General features: G+C 39.5%; 2 protein-coding genes across 2 annotated transcripts; one reads left to right on the forward strand and one right to left on the reverse strand.

Annotated features, from left to right (window-relative positions):
- The first annotated feature begins 1466 nt into the window (after positions 1–1466).
- On the forward strand, positions 1467–13478 carry tbl1x (transducin beta like 1 X-linked). Its single transcript, XM_079464892.1, is given in 16 exon segments — positions 1467–1621; positions 5484–5598; positions 6939–7084; positions 7363–7567; positions 7728–7860; positions 8662–8794; positions 8865–8871; positions 8874–8927; positions 9249–9346; positions 9433–9493; positions 9647–9768; positions 9856–9930; positions 10056–10168; positions 10249–10414; positions 11515–11616; positions 11702–13478. Coding segments are annotated over 15 exon segments (1500 nt in total). The 5' UTR covers positions 1467–1621; positions 5484–5540; the 3' UTR covers positions 11729–13478.
- Positions 13471–18569, reverse strand: gpr143 (G protein-coupled receptor 143). The gene is made up of 9 exons (XM_079464893.1): positions 18282–18569; positions 17673–17779; positions 17457–17551; positions 17276–17368; positions 17022–17131; positions 15978–16086; positions 15547–15664; positions 15189–15441; positions 13471–14200 (listed from the first exon to the last, which is right to left on the reverse strand). The coding sequence occupies exons 1-9, from the start codon at positions 18535–18537 to the stop codon at positions 14112–14114; spliced, it is 1230 nt and encodes a 409-aa protein (XP_079321019.1). The 5' UTR covers positions 18538–18569; the 3' UTR covers positions 13471–14111.
- Between the last annotated feature and the right edge of the window lie 1211 nt (positions 18570–19780).

Consider the following 19780-nt stretch of genomic DNA (forward strand, 5'->3'; position numbering starts at 1 on the left):
GACGTCAAGCCGGTATTTACTTTTCAAATGTGAGTGACTGCGCAGGACGAAAGGAGAATTCACGGTGTGACCAGACAGGGGCAAAAACAAGTGTGGGGGAGGGGATCCGTGTCGAGCTCGCGAGGTATCCACTGACACATGCAATGAAATCATCATGTAGAAATGATTTTCTTATTATACTGTGACATGATAAAACACAACCAGATGTATAGACTTTAGTAGTATTATTTTCATATATTTGATCATTAACAGTTCAAACGTAAGATAAATAACAGAAAGTAAACTCTTACCGTCTGTCATATTTCGTGTCGGTTCTGTTTGCAAGAATGTTCAGAGACGTTTACTACTAGAAAACAACACCATTACAGTCATTACAGGCCGAAAAGAGTCTAAAGTCATTTGATCACAGTCAGCCAGAACACATTTCATATGTAGGATTGTAGAATAATGAAATGACCCTGTAAGAATTAATACCTGGTGCAACTTTACATTAAACCAAGACGAGTCACCGCAGAAAAGGCCTTTTGTCACATTTCATCTGCTCACAGTGTGAGACTGTTATACAAACACCTCTGAAACACTTTAGTTTGTGTGTTTATTAAATAGCAAGAGCTTAACACCCATGAATGTTCCGTGGGAAACGGTGAAGGAGATGGTGGCCATGAGTACTCTGTGTTATTTCACAGTGGATGTATTTTGCCTTGAAGGTTTTCTGTTGTTGTTGTTGTTGTTGTTTAAGGTCATCTGCTCATTTTTCCATTGAGGGTCACAAAGTGCAACCCCCCCCCACACACACACCCCTCCCCCCATTTGCTCTGGCTGTGTTTCCAAAACTCAGTGAGCTGCCTACATAGACAGCATCTGATCATTTAAAGGCAAGGCGATTCATTCAAACTCATTTCCCCACAAGATGAACCAGACCAAAGCAAAGACAATTATTTTGTGAGTGATTAAATATGAGCACAATTACTTCAGTACAGAAATAAAAACAATAAAACATCTTGTTCATTCTAGTAAAGCCTCATTATTCGGAGGACTGCAAGTGTTTTGCATTATACACAAGTGTGTTCATCGAATAAAGCAAAGCATTAAACAATTGAATAACCACACAGACTACATTGCCAAGCCACAGTAACCAGGAACACAATACACCCTATCTAGTGCACTTTAGCAATACTGTTGCAGCAATAGTGTGCTCCGTGTGTAGTGTATTTAATGTGCTGTCTTGTTTATTGCACATTTTGACAAACGATGATGTTAAAAAACACTTCATAGTACAAATCAGCACTTATGGTATCACATTCCGAGTCTTCTTGACAGACAGCACACTAGAGTTGAAACACACCCCGTCTCTCTCTCTGCTGGAGTAAGTGTGTGTGTGTGTGTGTGTGAGAGAGAGAGAGAGAGAGAGAGAGAGAGAGAGAGAGAGAGAGAGAGAGAGAGAGAGAGGCTCTATTCTGTTCGAAACACACACACACACACAGGAAACTTGTGTAAAATCAGACATGATCGACATTTAAACTCGGACACAAACTGTGGCGTCGCGTCGCAGTTCGATCTGTAAAGTTGAGGATTTATTTCCGGCTGGAAGTGAAAGAGAAGCAGAGACTCGCTTGAGGAGGTTAGTTCTGCTCTCAAACACACATGTGAAGTGTTTGTAATTCAAATGAATGTTTAATAACGCGATATAACGCGACGTGTGCTGCTGGTCGCGCGCACGCGCGTGCGTTCAAATGACTGTATGTGGGATAATGCAACTTTCTCACGCGCCTTTGACCGCCATGAAGTGTTGTTTTCACGGGTGGAATGGACACTTTAAAGAGGGATTTCGGCGACGTGAGTCTTGATGACGCTGATCTGATGTGTTTGATATAATAATAGATGATGGGAGATGAAACAGCACATGTTTGAGGACGCGTTGTGTGGGGGAGGGGACTCCATTCTTCACACTTCTATCACTCTCGAACATTCCCTCTCTCTGCGGACTGTACTGATACATCATCATCACGAGGAGTTACATTGTTACTCTGTATCTTTCAAGTTGAATGAAAGCGTCAAACATAAGTGCTCAGACTGTTACTGTATCACACGCGCACGCGCACACACGCACGCACACACACACACACACACACACACACTTGTTGGTGTCAGATTTGTGTAAATCGCACAAGTCCCTTAAATCACACACGAGTCTTGTCACACACGAAAAGCCGGCCCATGCCTACTTGGACATGAACATGAAACCCCTGAAGATCATATTGTCTTTAGAAGAATCTGGCTCGTGTGTTGTGTTTTCTGGAGGTTTTCATGTCATTGTGTTCTCTGTTGATGTAGCTCTAAATGTGTCACAAACACCAGTCTCCAGTGTGTATTATTTCACACAGGGCTGTGTACACATTTGTCTCAGCTTGTGGTTTGTGGTTTTTAGTCCAGCTGTGGTGCTCGAGTCCACACGCATAAAGAATATATTCTGTTTAATAAAGGCCAATATGTTTTTTGTGTATGTGGAATAGGCTCGTGATATGTTTTTATGAAATGGTTGTGTGACGGGGAGTTGATGTCAGGTTAAAAGCGCATTAAACCTGTATCGTATCAAGGCTGTGACATCAGTTAATCTCATTTCATAAATATTCAGTGTAGTGTGTCATGGTCACGTTTATCCGTGTTGTGTGAAATGGTTAAAAACACAGAGATCTGGAGGTTTGGAGAGAGAACGAGTTCTGTACAAACTCACTCACATCTCCTGCATTTCATCTTGTCATGAAGACGTTATAAATAGCTTGAGATTTGCAGCGGGTTGTAAATCATTACGGGTCGCTGAGTTAATGGTTAATAGGATTGAAGGAGAGAGTTACATTCGTGGGATTTTCTGCTGGATTTGAGCAAAGCTTTAAACCCAAAACCAGCAGACCAATCATGGCATAACACACCTCACCAACTTTTCTTTAACACCAATGGTCTGTTTATCACGTTTAGTCTGCTGATATGTGATCAAGAAACATCTACAATTATTTCAATGATTTATTGTAGATTGTGTCATTAGTTGAGTTTCATGACCCACCATTTTAAAATATATATTTACACTTTGTGATTTAGTCTGTCATAATATCAAAAATATGATTTAATATAATATTGTTTTAGTTACATATACCTGTTTAAATTGCACATGTATGTACATGTTGGCCGATAACCGATAATTCTTTAACATTGGAAGCTGATTACCGATATATTGGCCGATATACAGTATCTAAATATTAATACAAAATTCCCTAAGACTGAAACAAAAGGCAAAAAGTGGACGACTGCTTTTATATGAAACATTTACATTGACTGCAGAAAGCAAGGCAACCGTTCGTTCTCTTCTTCCCCTGAAAATCATGAACCAAGTTTACTTTACACTAGTTAACGCTTCTTTAACCTTCAACCTTCTTTTCTGGTGTATTTTTTATTTAATAAACAAATGACAGATGTTCTTCCAGAGCAACCCAGAGAAGTGTTCTTAATAGACAGAACGCATTCAGACAGCAGTATACAATAATGTATATGATAGCATATAAAAATGACCATTTATCTACGGATACCGATAATGCCGATCATTAATCGTGCATCACTAGTTTAAATACATGAACACATGAGCAGATTGGTATGTTTAAACAATCAAGCAACTAGATTTAGTTCTCCAACAATTTTCTGATGAAATATAAATGGCTGATGCTCGGCCCAGCTGAAACAATACGGATTTCTCACCAGTTTGAGCAGACCCCAAATTACTGATGTGTTTTTTCTTGACATTTTATTCAGAAAAATACAGAAGAAATAAAACTGTAAGGCATTTCATCCGGATGGACCCTCTGTGTTTTGTGTGTGTGTGCTGTATGTCACGCAGGTTTTTGCATCTCTATGGCAACATTGTTTCAGACGGGTTTGATTTACATGGTGTTATGTCTGTAAATATTGTGATTGAAGCAGCTTGAGGCTGTGCTGCGCCACGATGATATTTATCACCAGTTTTTAAGAACTTCTAACTCTGATTTACTGTAGTAAAATCATTCTGACTGTAAAGGCTGAAGTGAGGATGTGAGTCTCCTGCTGCCGTGGTGATGGTGACGGTCTGTGATGTGTCATGATCTGTGGTGACTGCAGGGCTTTTCGGATTCGCCACATGTCAAAGACGGAGACGCTCAGGAGAAAATGGCTGCTTTAGGTCTTGTTTGCACGGCTGTCGCATGTGACCAGCAAGGAGAAAATGAGGCTCTGTGTGATTCTCTTCTCTTGGTTTTGTTGAAGCAGAGCTTCAGGATTACAGATTGTTCCTAGTTAATACAACTTTATCAACAGCGTTTATCGCATAATGTAGGTACAGTATGTAGATATTTTTGAATGTGTAAATTATAGGAACAAAAGGATATTGTTTGCTTTCAGTCTTGAGATCTGTTAGACTCGTGGCTGTTAAGAACACTTGCTCTGGAAGAACATCTGTCATTTGATTATTAAATAAAAATGACCTCAGAAAAGATGAAAGCGTCTTTAACTAGTGTAAAGTAGGCTTAGTACACGCTCTTTAGGGAGGAACTGACTTACCTTTTCAGTCAGTGTTTTCATATAAAATCCTCTGCTCACTTTTTGCCTTTTGTTTCAGTCTCAGAAAAGTTTATAATAATATTTAGATTATTATATTCAATCGTGCAATTAGATTACTATACAAATGACTTTCTCCGAAAAGTATTGAATTATTATTAATAAATACTTTCTATATCCTAGATAAACCTCAAGTAAAGAGACATGAAAGAAGTAACTGTAATTAATTTACAGAAAAACAAGAGTAATCCCTTACTTTACATTTTCAATGGAAAAGTAACTAAGTAACTAGTTACACCCAACACTGCTGGAGTGCTGTTTATGAGGACAGTTGTTTGTTAAGTTCTCTCAGTAGTGTGTTAACTGTTAAGTGCACACTCTGTTTAGAGCAGAGGGAGTGTTTCACATGTTGGGGCTAATGACGACTTTAGCACGTCTGTGTTGTTTAGAAACGCGTGACCTAAAGACATGATTGTTATTGACTTTTGTATTCTTTCTTCACTTAAACTACACAACAATTTCGGTTTAAAAGAGAAATCTCAGAACCATGTTAGTCCAGAGCCCTGAAAAGCCTGAGGCGCTGGGGCTGCTGGGGGATTGAGATGTTCAGCTTTGATGTAATTGGTGATCAACAGAGAATCATGAGTTCGATCAAAACGTGATGTATAGCTTTTCGCCGTTTCGAAATGTTTCTGACACGCTGGATTATATGACGCTGTTTGATAAACTGTTTATTTGTTTATACAGGGTTCTTGGTCTCAGTTTTGTGTTCTCGCTGAAGGTTTTGATGTCGCTGTTGAAATGTTTTCCAGTGTTTTAGAAGACTAGACCTGTTTTATAAGTAAAAGGTGAAATGAGAAGTTTGCTGTAAGATGTGTGTTTGTTTTCTTCTCTGTCTGGTGTAGATCGGGGCTCATCCAGCGCTGGAGTGTTTCTCATCTTCTGAGGTGAGGTGAGCTAAGATGAGCGTTACTAGTGATGAAGTCAACTTTCTGGTGTACAGATATCTGCAGGAGTCAGGTAAATATCTTTCATGATTTCAATCATATCTGTGGCTTTAATACTCACCTGTGAATGTATTAACACAGTGGTTCTCAACAGGCAGGCGGTGGCCCATAAGGGGGTCCCAGCTGAATTCCCAGGGGGCCTCAGGATAACTAATAATTGAAACTTAGCACTTTAAAATTAGCACTGAAACGCATTTAAAAATAGGCCTGTGCAAATCGCGGTGGTTTGCGATAAATGAGCTACAGTAATACATTTGAAAAGTTATATATTGTCAAAGTTTTAGGTGGATGCTGATAGTTAGTATCTATCTGGCATGCGGATGTTAGTTGGGATGTGTGTGCGTGCGCATGATAGCGTGCTCGTCCTCTGACGCAAGTCAATCAACACTCCATGAAGCGAAATTTTTTATTGTTTATTTTTGTTCATTTACAAAATGTCAGATTTGTTTAATGCAACAGTAAAACATGGCTGTTGACTTTCAGAAGTGGTAGTGATGCTTTCTTTTTCCTTAAATAATATGAAATATATGTTGGTTATATACAATTTAAATTGATATTAGAAAAATAAATATCGTATCGAATATCACATTATTTAGCATGCTATCTATCGCATATCGCTTTTTACAATATCTAACTAAAAACCAAGATATTTATTATTTGTCTATTTTTATATGAAATATCAAGCTCTAGAATATTTGTTTTTGTGAGCGGGAGGGGCCTTTGAATATTGTTGAATACAATGAGGGGCCTTGGAGTCAAAAAGGTGGAGAATCCTGAACATGCATCTGAAACGCATCTCCTGTGACACGAGCGCTTGACAGATAACTGCGCGTGAAACCACTCATTGGTCACAAATGAAAGATATCTCATCTGTAGTTTTTTATGTGATTCTATCTGTAACTTTGCTCTTATGTTTTTAATGGCTGTCATGGTCAATAACAGATGTTAATGAGCTCTTGGGATAAGCAGGAAACCTCAGAAAGATCCATAAGCATTTCATGTTCATTCATTGTGAGGTGGTTGCATTGATGTGTGTGCGCGGGTGTGGTCTTGTTTTTATATCCCGGTGGGGACCCTGACTACACACCAACTCATTACATTTACATTTACATTGATTCATTTGGCAGACTCATAGGGATTCGTGTCACCGTGGGGACCAAAATTGAGGTCCCCATGGGCAAAAAGTGTAAAATATTACAGAACAATATAATTATAAATGTCATAATGCAAAAAGTTTTCTATGATCTTTAGGCTTCGGGGATAAATCATACAGTTTGTCCAGTATAAAAATCATCCCGCCTATCTATGGACTGTCCCACAGAGATAATAAACCAGACGTGTGTGTGTGTGCAGGTTTCTCTCACTCTGCGTTCACATTTGGCATTGAGAGTCACATCAGTCAGTCAAACATCAACGGGTCTCTGGTCCCCCCGGCCGCTCTCATCTCCATACTACAGAAAGGCCTTCAGTATGTGGAGGCAGAGATCAGCATCAATGAGGTGATGAGCAGTGATGTCATTTCCTGTTTGTGTGCATGCAATGAATGACTTCCAGGATCACAGATATAAATGCATTTACTGATTGATTTAATGAATGTTTAATCCGTAAACTCGTAGAGGGCTCAGCCGTGAGGAAATAGTTCAAATGAGCTTTTGAATAAGTGTGTTTTAAAATAATGTCAGAATACAGTTCTGTGTTGTTGTTGTTGTTTGCTGACACAACAGGCCTGTCACTTGTTGACTGTATTTGATTTGAATGTTGTTGATGGATCTGATAGGACGGCACAGTGTTTGACGGTCGGCCGATTGAGTCTCTGTCGCTCATTGATGCTGTGATACCAGACGTTGTTCATTCCAGACAACAGGCCATCAAAAACAAAGTCCCCCGGCATCAGCAGTCCAATGCTATATCTACACTATCTCACGCTGGTAAGAACGGTGACATCTCGCTCAACGGTGAAGAGAACGGCACTCATGCTTTCGGTGAGTCTTTTATTTCGCAGAGAAAACCATCAGCTGATGTTTCTAAAAATAGAACATTTATAATAACACACTGGATGATACAATTAACTTTTTTACAGAATGAAGCGTTGCATTGCAAAGTGTGTGTTTGTTATGGTGAGTTGTTTCTTGCCCGTGACAGATAATCATGCGGAGATGATGGAGGTGGATGGTGAGATTCAGATTCCTGCCAGCAGGGCGACGGTGTTGAGAGGTCATGAGTCTGAGGTGTTCATCTGTGCCTGGAACCCTGTGTGCGATCTGCTGGCGTCCGGGTGAGTTTGACTCTCAGTGACCGCACCATTGTGCCATTTAAATGTCTCTGAGCAAGGTGTGTGGACTTGTGATTATATCCATAAACCTGATTGCACAGAAAAGTGTATGAATCCTACAGAACTACGTTTTCTTTTAAATCTAATAATTCAAAAAGTTTTCTATGATCTTTAGGTTTAGGGGATAAAATATCAAATTTGTACAGCATAAAAATCATCACAGTCCCCACAGAGATAATAAACATGACGTGTGTTGGGTGATGTGAGGGATAATGTACAGAGAGCCGGTTGTTATGGCAGAAATAATCCCCATCAGGACGTGAAGCGGAGGGTCTTGTGTCACACTGAAGGGCTTTATTTCACAATAACAGACGGATGCTCGTACATTATCCCGATTATAACACTTCTTGCCACATGAGATAAAAGTGGACATGAAATGTGAATTAGAAATATTTGATGAGCTCATTTTTACTGAATGCAAACCTTCCGTGAGGAAAAGTAGTTTGAAACGACGCTCAAACGTCACAAACCGTCAATTTGGTTTGATCATTTGTAAATATAATGTCATATACTGTATGTTATTAAAATACACATTTATATTTGTCAACAAAACTGTACCGTGTGTTATTAGTTTTGAGAGGTCGTTATCTGAGAAAAACGAACCTGCAAATGTCAGGACAGGCCAATCAGAATCAAGCATTCCAACGAGCCGTGTAGTAAGTGTTCGCTGCCCTCTGCAGGTCGAGCCGTTGCATCGCTCTTGTGTTGATCATCTGTGTGTAACTTGTGATGTTTGTGCGTCAGCTCTGGAGATTCGACGGCTCGTATCTGGAGTCTGAACGGAAGTGGCAGCACTCAGCTGGTCCTCCGTCACTGCATCAGAGAGGGAGGACAAGACGTGCCCAGCAATAAAGACGTCACCTCTTTAGACTGGAACGTGAGTGTCTTTACATTCATTATCATCTCATCTCCATTACACTTCTTCTCATGTGTTCTTCTGTGTGCAGAGTGACGGAGTCTTCTTGCCACTGGATCTTATGATGGATACGCAAGAATATGGACTAAAGATGGTGCGTAAACATTTGATTATTCTCCTCACCTCTATTTTTCATGCTGTGACCAGCTGTGTCTCCATCTTCATTGAGCTTGTCTATATTGGCTGCTTGGTTCTTGTCACATGACCTGCGGGGCGCGCGTGAGGCATTCTGAAAAGTTTAAATATTTCTCACTCGGTGTGGCGAGTGTGACACTGTCTTTGTGAGCCCGCTTGTCGCACGTCTGCATTTCAAATAACGATTATACGTTCCCAAAAGACGCGGAATGTGAATCGCCCCTAACACACACAAACTCCAGCGCCGAGAGCTGTTTAAAACCCTCATGTGTTTGTTTAGGGAACCTCAGTAGGACACTGGGTCAGCACAAGGGTCCTATATTTGCGCTCAAGTGGAACAAGAAAGGCAACAGCATTCTGAGCGCTGGAGTCGATAAGGTAAATCAATAAATTAGCAAGAAAATCACATGGACAAGAATTGAAGTTTCATTGACATCTGGTTGTGTTTTGATTTCATCTCGCAGACGACAATCATTTGGGACGCACATACAGGTGAAGCCAAACAACAGTTTCCATTTCACTCCGGTGAGTAAACCGACCTTGAACCTTCAGACTTTGCATTTAAATCATTTAAACTCGATCAGTTTGGCGATGAATATTGTCAGGTGTTCACTAGCACGCACGCACATGAGTTCAAAGTTAATAAACGTGAACTAAGAAATATGATTTCCTCGGCAGCTCCGGCTCTGGATGTGGATTGGCAGAATAACACCACGTTTGCCTCCTGCAGTACAGACATGTGCATCCATGTGTGTCGACTAGGAAGTGAGCGACCGCTCAAGACCTTTCAAGGGCACACGGTGAGCACACGCACATACATCTGTGTGTGATGGTGATCAGATGATCTTCTGAACGTGATCTGATGACGGCTCTTTGTTCTCTTTCAGAATGAAGTGAACGCTATTAAATGGGATCCATCAGGAACTCTGCTGGCGTCCTGCTCAGATGACATGACTTTAAAGGTTTGATCGTAGTTGATGTCTGTCAATCAGAAAATGCTTTTCGATTCTTTTCAGTGAATTTGCTGAAAAGAGTGTAAATGTGAAGGCAGTAAGCAGGTGTGTATGTGGTGATGTTCTTGATTCAGATCTGGAGCATGAAGCAGGATTCGTGTCTACACGATCTTCAGGCTCACAGTAAAGAGATTTACACCATCAAATGGAGTCCCGAAGGATCCGTGTGTAATACTCTGCTGGCCAGGTAAACCAAAGCAGTGAATTCATATCTGATGATGTAGTTTGATCAAACCGGACCTGACGTGTGTGTTTTGCATCCTTCAGCGCATCATTTGATTCAACGGTGCGATTATGGAACGCTGAAAGAGGACTTTGCATTCACACATTGACTAAACATCAGGAGCCGGTGTACAGTGTGGCCTTCAGTCCTGACGGAAAGTTTCTGGCCAGCGGATCATTTGATAAATGTGTGCACATCTGGGACACTGCGGTCAGTACCACTTAAACACACATCACAGTTACAAAAGAATGACACTTTTGATTCATTTCTCACCAATAAATCATTATTTTTAGTCAACCTTTATGTTTGTCACTGGGTTTGGCAAATATCTAACCAATAAAAAGTTTCTAAAGGTGCTCGTCAACTTTGACAGCACAGTATTAAATCGTTGAATCAAGTACAGTAAAAAACGGTGAATTTGGATATCTGGGCCTGTGTTCTTAAAGCTTCCTCGAATCCTCTCAGAAAGCTCTAAATTTACCTTAAAAACCATCTCGTATGAGTCTTGGCTTGAAAGTGATTCAGGACCAATCCGAGAGCAACTTTGAGCAAGTGAGGAGGAGGGGCTGACCTCTTTTAAAGACTGTGATTGGTTGATTGGCAGAAAAAGCGCTTTAATGTATAGGGATGTTGGGTTGAAATTACACATAAATTGTTTTGTTTTACCGTACTCATGGACTCACGCAATATATATATATATATCTCCTGTATGTCTTTTTTATTTACCATGCTGTTAATGTCAACATATTTGACAGAAAATAAACAGTCAATAAGTTTCTGTAAGTGTTTGCGTGATCACTATAGAAGATTGAGACAGAACCAATTCATCTCTGCTGCAGAGCTGCATTTCTCCAGTAGCTTAATATGGGAATGTAGGGATTTCTTCTATTTCTGGCGCTATCTTCGAGGTGTTAGCCAGCGTGTCTCTCATAGGATCGGTCACAAACATAAACCCTGCATGATCTAATGTGTTCGTAACTCAGAACCAAGATCAACAAAAGTTGGACACACACAAAAACAACAAAATAAAAATCTGATAAACCTTAAAAGTAATATTGAAATTGACAAGCAATGCAGCAAATTGCTTTTCACTTTTAGTTTTTTGGTCCATTTGCTCTGCGGCTAAAGAAACTCAAGTCTCTTAAAAATCCTCAAGAGCTCTTTTAAGGGTTAAGATGCTTTATGAAGGATGTTTTTACACTTCAGTAAAATCAATTGAGGAACATTCAGAATGCTGTAGTAAATGGCAAACAACATGAAGCAGGTTCCATGAGTAATGATGTATTTGTGTTTATTGATTGGATGTCCAGAGCGGATCGCTAGTCAACAGCTACAGAGGAACCGGTGGAATATTTGAAGTGTGCTGGAACAGTGTCGGAGATAAAGTTGGCGCGAGCGCGTCCGACGGTTCGGTACGTCTTCTGTTGAAACCACTTTCACTGAAATCTGTTTATGTGCATCACTGTATACACAAATATTCTGTTTTTTGTTTTTCAGGTTTGTGTTCTTGATCTTCGGAAGTAACACTGGGCACATGTGAGATTTTACCTTCTGAACTTCACACATGAAAAAATCCAAATGTTGAAGAACCAAATGTAGATGACGAGGGGAGCAGAGATTGTGCTGTTACAGTCACGCAGCACATGTGACGTTCAGCTTCTCTTGGTGTTCTGTGACCGGAGTCAGGTCAGTTCATTCACAGACGGCCGGCCGCTGAACAGCCGAACGATGGGGATGAATATTCAAGATGATTTTTCTCACAGTCGTGTGGTGTGGATGGGCAGCACTGGTGTCTTTCGGAGGGATTTGGGTGTCTCTCTCTCTCTCTCTGATCGTGTGAAAGAGATTTGTAATGAATGAGAATCTCAGCGGAGGAAAGAGAGCGAGAGAGAGAGAGAGAGAGTTGTGTAAGATTGTTTTTCATCTGAAATGTCTCAAATCAAAGCGAATGAAAATTCTACTGGTCAGCAAATATTTTACGAATACGTTTGATTCTCAGATATCAAAATAAAGGTGTAATCTCCCCAGTGGATGTGCATTTAATAAATGTAAAGTTGACAGCACAGATTTGATAAACTGTGTAAATATGTTTATAAGCACGGCTGAAACCGTTGTTTGTTTTGTAATGCCTGCTGGGTTGGCAGCACGTGTGGCTCATAAAGTCTCAGATGGTCTCATGAGCGCGAGAGAAACAGTCCAACCGTGTTTTCATCGACATCTTCAGCAGTCCAATGATAAACCGTGTGATGTGTAAATCTGGGTTTTGGTTTAACCGAGTGTTTTGTCATCGGAGTTTAAACGAACAGATAAATGACAGATCACCGGCGATCTGTGAAGATTCCAATAGAAAGTCATTTTTCTGTCTAAACTCAATCCTGTATACTTGATGTTTAATATACAGTCGTCACGGGATTGTGGACCAATGGGATTTCACTCTGGGCGGGACAATAAAGACAAAATCAGCCTGTTGTTTGTTGCATCAGCAGATAAAAACTCAGATTTACGTGTATGAAAGTCAAGTTTGTTGCTCGGTCACATTGACAAAAATGTTATATGTTTCTTAAAGGGACAGTTCACCCAAAAATGAGAATTCTGTCATCATGTATTCCTCCTCGTGTGTTTGTAAATCTGTTTGTGAGTCTTGAGTGAAACACAACGGAAGATATTTGGAGAAACATCTCCGTGGTTTGTGTTCATATAATAGTCAATGGAGTTCATTTGTGTTTGATGATCAACATTCTTCAAAATATCTTCTTGTGTGTTGTGAAGATGAAAGAAACTGACGCAGGTTTACGATGACATGAGGATGGGTAAATGACGACAGACTTCTCATTTTGTTTGTGTGAACCGTCCCTTTAGGATGGGTTTAATGTTGTCTGAGTAACCTTTAAAGCGTCACGGCCGTCTGGATCTGATGCGTTCTGTTTTATTGATACAGCAACTCATTTAATGTGATATTAAATCTTCTTAAAGGGATGGAGCGGATTATAGTCTGTCGGGTGACACGTCTTCAAACGCCACAAACTCTTTTGCTTTGCCTTCATGTTTTTTCTTCAATGTTTTTTTTCTGACGGTGGATTATTATCATTGTTTATTTTAAGTGATCACGTGTTGGCGTAATGTCCAGCAGTGATTGGCTGATATCTGTCATCACCAGAGACCTTTACTGTCTGTGTCAGACAGAGAGATGTGTTGTGATTGGATGTTTGTCATGAATCTGTTTCATAGACGAATCACATGACGATTCAAATAAATCATTCTATTTTGATATTACAAACCAGTGTTTTTTTTTTATTCTTTCGTATTGAATCTTAGATGAAATATTTTATGTAATTTAAATCACGGAGGATTATTATACATGTATGATATACATCACCAAACACAACTGCAATAAATATTGACTGTCATGATGTGAACGATACACCCTTATCTAAGATTGGAGAAATAATGTTATATATTTAATGAAGTAAACATGTGCAACAAACATTCCTGCATTCATATGTTCTGATGCATAACAAGGGATGTAAATTATTGATATCGTGTTATCTGACATTACGGTGGTCACATGACTGTGAGAAACGATAGGTCTTCCAGGCCTTACATAGAGAACGTTAGGAAAAAATAACAGATGTCCATCTGGGGAAATGATCTTATTTTGTAAAAGGGATTTTCAGGTCACTTGACCCGTCTCTTATAACTCATACCTCTCACTGGAGGATCAAGAGGAGGATGCTTATGGCACGTTTCCACGTCAATACTGGAATAAACATCACACCGTGGAATTACAGTACAGTGAGATTCCGAGTGTTACATGTTGATTTCTTCATGCATTCGTGATAAACGTTGTAACCAATCATGTTACTTTCAATGTTTTTTTAAGAATATAAAAACGGTGGTCACATGACCATCAGCCTGTAGAATTGTCCAGTGATGTGACGTCCTCAGACTCTCGCTGGTCACTGGATATGTGGATTTCTACTGTACTAGACTCTGAACCTATGACATAAGATAGACAAGACTAGTTAATTTGATCAGTTTAACAGATCCTTACACTAATATACTCATTTGAACTGTGTGTTTGCTTGCTTTAAAAGAATTATAAATGTAGAGTCAAGATGAGATAACTCTCAAAACAAATCATGTTTTTATTGTGCATTCCAATTCATGTCAATTAAACTGCAGTTAATATGTTTTGATTTGAGGCATAATAACTCAAACAATACAGATAATTAACACAATAAAACAATAAAAACATGATATTTGAAAGGAGTTCTTCTCTAAGAGCAGATAAAGCCTGATTATTTTAATATTTGATGTAGGTATGCACCGATATGGACATTTTGGCTGACAACGATAACCGATCATTCTTGAACATTGGAAGCCGATAACCGATATATTGGCCGATAAACAGAATCAAAATTTTAATATAACATTGTCTGAGACGGACAATTCTTCCCTGAAAAAAGAGTAAATGATTCATAATTTGATTCATAATCATAATTATCAATAAAGCCGATAACCGATATATTGGCCGATAAACAGAATCAAAATTTTAATATAACATTGTCTGAGACGGACAATTCTTCCCTGAAAAAAGAGTAAATGATTCATAATTTGATTCATAATTATCAATAACATTTAAAATGACCATTTATCAGGGGATACCGATATGGCCAATAATTCATCATGCATCCCTAATCTGAAGTATCGCAAAGTTGAATTTAGCATTGATCTTTCCCGGATGTCCACTCGACCCCATCAAAAGAAACCCACCCGTTGTGAACCAAAGATAAAAACATACAGTACACATTATAAACACAGAATCAGCGTGTGAATAGAAGTTAAGTGCACAACTACAACTTGCCATTTGAACATTGTTTTTATTTCACATTTGACACAGATCAGATCAGTCATAACAGAGATGAGAGGAATCAGAAGCCTTGATAAATCAAAGACTTTTCACAGTTCTGCTCGAGTCTTTTACCTTCCGATAAGACACTTATAGCATCTGAAGGTTGATGATGTCCGTTGGTGCTCAGGTTCTTCTGTACGTGGCTTGAATACAGCAGTGTTGAGCCCACCATAGGATTAACCCACCCGCCCGCAACCGCCACAGACGTGGATGCAGAATCCCAGGGCAGATCCCTGCGTCTCTGTCGACTCAGATCCACATCCAGCCCCGTCCAGCCGTGGAAAGCCAGCGTGTTGAGGAAACCCTGCATGGGGTTGAGTATTCCCTTCAGAACGGACGAGAGAGTTATATATAATATCATATATAGTACAGAGAGTTGAAGGTCTCATGCTGGATGTTGTGTCATGTATATTAAGTGTGTTAAACTCACCATGATAAACCAGGTGATGAGAGCAGCGTTACGGATGTTTTTCAGATCGCTGGCTTTAATGTCCGCTTGCATCTCCAGATAAAACAACAAACCTTCATTGATAATGTTGGGCAGCCAGCTAACACGAGAGAAAGAGAGACATATATCATCACCACATCCTTTCACATCATCTGCACCATATGACACTATAATGGCCGGTTTTACAGACAAGGCTTAAGGCTTAAGTTTGAGCTGTCTGAATTGAAAATAAATTGGCATATTTTAAAATATGTCATTGCCATTGTTTCGTCTCAAGATGCACACCGGTAATGTTTTTATCTAAGGCATTTTAATAAAGTGACTTGAGGATCCTAATTTAACTAAGACATAGTCCTGGCTTAAACAAAGCCTTGTCTGTGAAACCGGGCCTAAGAGTCGGATGAATTTCTCACCAAATGCAGAACACCAGCATTATTTTAAAGAATCTTGTTTTAATCTCAGATCCAAGACGTCTTTCATTCTCAGTGTAGATGCCCTGTTGACCTTTGAGTAGAGATGTGACTGCACACACACACACACACACACACACTGTTTATCTCAGATACGTTGTTTAGAGAAAGTTTAACTGAAAGTTCAGCTTGAATTTGGATGTATTGTTGCATAGGAGATCTTTAATGTGTTCTGTCAGGATGCTAAACTGTACAAAATGTATCTTTAAATACTCTAATGTCTGTTTTGTTGAGATGATGCTTCCTCTGATTTACCCTTGACGTTAAATACACTACATGTGTTTTGCTCAGATTATGCCCAGATGTTCAGCGTGGACGTGTTACAGCAAGTCTGCAGTTTTGATCACGTATAGTGTGTGATGTCTAGTTTTCCAAAAATCGGTTCAGATTTTAAAAGTCGTGTGGTGTATTCCAGCCTCGAGTCAATATAAATAATAATATTACTACATTAAATAAGATGCAGGTTTGTAAATATCGCAAAGCCTTGTTAGAAACCTTGAGCGTCCACAGATTGAAATGAGTAATTTTGGAGTGCTTGATTCTGATTGGCCAGTCATGCTGGTACGTTATGTGAGGGATAATGTTCAGGCAGCCGGTTGTTATGGCAGAAATAAGGGTCTTGTGTCACACTGAAGGGGTTTATTTTGCAATAACAGATGGCTGCTTGTACATTACTCAACTTATTATATGAGAAAAAACGACGTGAAATGTGAATTTGAAATATTTGATGAGTTCATTTTTACCGAATGCAAAACCTTCTGTGAGGAAAAGTAGTTTGCTTCGGTTTTAAGGTAAGAAATGATATCCCGTGTGTTATTAGCTTCAAGCGGATGTTATCTGAGAATATAATAGTCACGCTGCTGCAGTTTGAATGTGTTTTTAGCAGAGTAAAACCACTGTACTTCATTTCCTCAGATGCTATTGGTGCAGTTGTTTATAAAGGAACAGAAGACATGTGGTAAGAGTTGAAATGACCATGACACTGACCAGCAGATACGGTTCGAGTGAAGAGCACAGGACTCACACACAACACCAGCATCATGGGTGCATATGTGGTGATGTAATGAGGGACGGCGTGCTGAAGACCTTTCTCACAACTACAAATCAAAAACACGTTCAGTGTCACGTGATCACAGCTTTAATAAAACCACTTTCATATCAATAAATCATAACAACACACTGGACAGACAGACATTACTCTTAAAGACACAGCGCACTCATGTGTTTGTCTGTGAGTTTACCTCGATATGGAGGGGTAATAGAGCATGGCGACCCCCTCCACACACAGCAGCAGAGTCAGACCCCACGTGATCATGTGATACAACACAATAGTGCTAAAACAACCACAGAGAAAACATCTGATTCAGTTCATACAGATAGATTTGATATTTAAACTCGATCATCGGTGTGTGACGGACAAACCTGATCCCGGCAGATCTTTTGACCACTAAAAACACATCCACTGCGTAACAGAACGTCCACCAGAACGACGCGCTGAAGAATAACTGGATCCACATCTGGTGATTAAATATGACACTGATATAACAGCCAAGAAATCCGTGGTCATGGAACTATCATGTCGATTCAAGTACTCTCTGTGAAGTATGACATGTCAAAGAAACCAAGAAGCGGACTCACTGAACTTCCAACACAGTAGACCTGCGGCCAGACGTCACTGCTGTTCACTGAGATGTTGCTCACCAGGTTTGGTAAACCCAGCCACAGGGACGACCTGACAATGATTCCTACAAAGCATTCATTTACGTCACGACGCTTTCTACCATCCACTACAGTCAGAGACATCACTTTAAAACTGAGACAGTTCAGAGTACTTCAGCATCAGACATCTAACATGTTCCTGCACTTTTCTTTCCTTTACATAATGAATATACGTACGAACTGTTTAATAGGCTTTAACTTTAAAGAATGACTGTAAAACTATTTTTTATTGACAGTAGTATAGTAACATAGACATAAACAAACACCAGGGTGAGTTTACAAAAAGATATAAGAAAGTTTTAAAGTTTTCAGTGCCTTTTGTTTCAAAGAAAATCCAATTGAATAAAACAGGGTTTCTTCCAGATAATGTACATCTGTGTATATGAAACTTTTCTAACAAAAGGATCAAATAATCATATAAATACCATTGATGGTATGGTCAGTTCTCTGATGATTCTCAAAAGCACCAAACAAATATTTTAAACCAAAATCAACATTCTTAGCTGTCAAACTATTGCGTGTGTTTACCTGCGCATCCCAACACGTCACACAGGATGATGATGAACACGATGCGGGAGGATGCTGCGGGTTTGGGATGCGGATGCGCAGACAGACGTCTCGAGCCCCTGCGCTTCGGCAACAGCTGCAGAACAGAGAAGATGAAACTCAAACCGGAACTCAAGATACAGATGGAGTTGAAGAATCCAGACTGAAAACCGACGACGAACTCTGTGGCGGGGTCACGGTTCGGACAACAGAAAGTCTCGAGCCGTGGAGATGCCATGATGGAGGAGAGAGAAGAAGTGAGAAGAAGAGAAGAGAGAGGAGGAGTGAAATCACGAGCTCCATCATCATGTGCTTCAGTTTAATCCAGACTGAAGAATGTGCTGCAGGTCATGTGTGCTTTTCTTCTTTACAAACTACTGTTTGTTTGGTTATGAACACTTTAATATGATCTATCGTGCCTTTATCGTTTATTTCTCATAGTTTTAAAATGTCTTTTAAGGGAAAATATTATTTCTGTAGTTTCCCAATCGTATACACACAAAAACACATTACAGCTTATTTTTATTTCCTTCATCACCAACAATATAGCCCCAAATATTTTCAAATAAACACTAGCTCCATGAAATGCGAGACATAATAAATGTCAATCAAAAACATAAAATGTTCATTTACTATCTTAAAGGCTCGTAACTAATGTTGCGTGTGCGCATTTAAACACTTTCATGAGTCCTTTTGCGCGTTTAGCTCCTAAATGAATCGGTCGAGATGATGATTCACTGAGTCATTCAACACATTAACTTGCTTCGTTCTTGAAGTTGGTTGAATGATTCACTGACAAAGAAAATCTATTGGCCGTTTTAGTCCCATTTAAAGTAATCTTAACATTTGACTTTATAAGCTCTGCTATAAGTGCAGTCTGTCGCACAATGACTGAATTACTTCCAATGTTATAAACATGTTCTTTAGTAGTTACTGTTGCTCAAATTGCTAGACACTATTGTTTTTAAATCTTACCACAGTAAATGTTAAAGTATACTACAGTATTTGCTCTTATCTAATTACTACAGTTAATACTACAGATATTGTAGTGTACAGTATAATACAGTTCACTAAATTCAACATGTTTCATTTAGATCTGTGTATTAAAACATTTTTGTCTATTTTGTAGATTTGAATGATCATTATGTCACGATTGTCAGCTGGAGTGCCCATGAACTCCAGTAGAGGGCACTCCACTCAGGACTACATTTCCCAGAATCCCATGCTAACCGCCACCAGGTGTCTCATATCACAGACAATCGTGACACATAATAATGATGATCAAAAGTGACCAAAGTCTCTTACGGGTTTTTATGGACAATTTCGTGAAAGCTAATTTTGAAATTGAGTAATTTTCTCAAGTAAAATTGAAATGCAGATACAATGAGCTGTAAAATGTGAAGCCACGTGATGGCGCTGTTAAACCAGAAGAACCGCAGTTCAGAAAAAGGGCCAGTTCACCTGACACATATAAAACTCTC

Source organism: Barbatula barbatula, assembly GCF_947034865.1.
Source record: "Barbatula barbatula genome assembly, chromosome: 9".
Taxonomy (NCBI): domain Eukaryota; kingdom Metazoa; phylum Chordata; class Actinopteri; order Cypriniformes; family Nemacheilidae; genus Barbatula; species Barbatula barbatula.

What these genes read in the sequence shown, in the direction of transcription:
- gpr143 (XM_079464893.1), bottom strand. Translation starts at nt 18,537, where the DNA reads ATGGCATCTCCACGGCTCGAGACTTTCTGTTGTCCGAACCGTGACCCC. An exon ending in ATGCTGGTGTTCTGCATTTG is followed by an intron (nt 15,665 to 15,977) that starts GTGAGAAATTCA and finishes CTCTCGTGTTAG; the next exon opens with CTGGCTGCCCAACATTATCA. An exon ending in TATAAGTGTCTTATCGGAAG is followed by an intron (nt 14,201 to 15,188) that starts GTAAAAGACTCG and finishes CTTATGTCATAG; the next exon opens with GTTCAGAGTCTAGTACAGTA.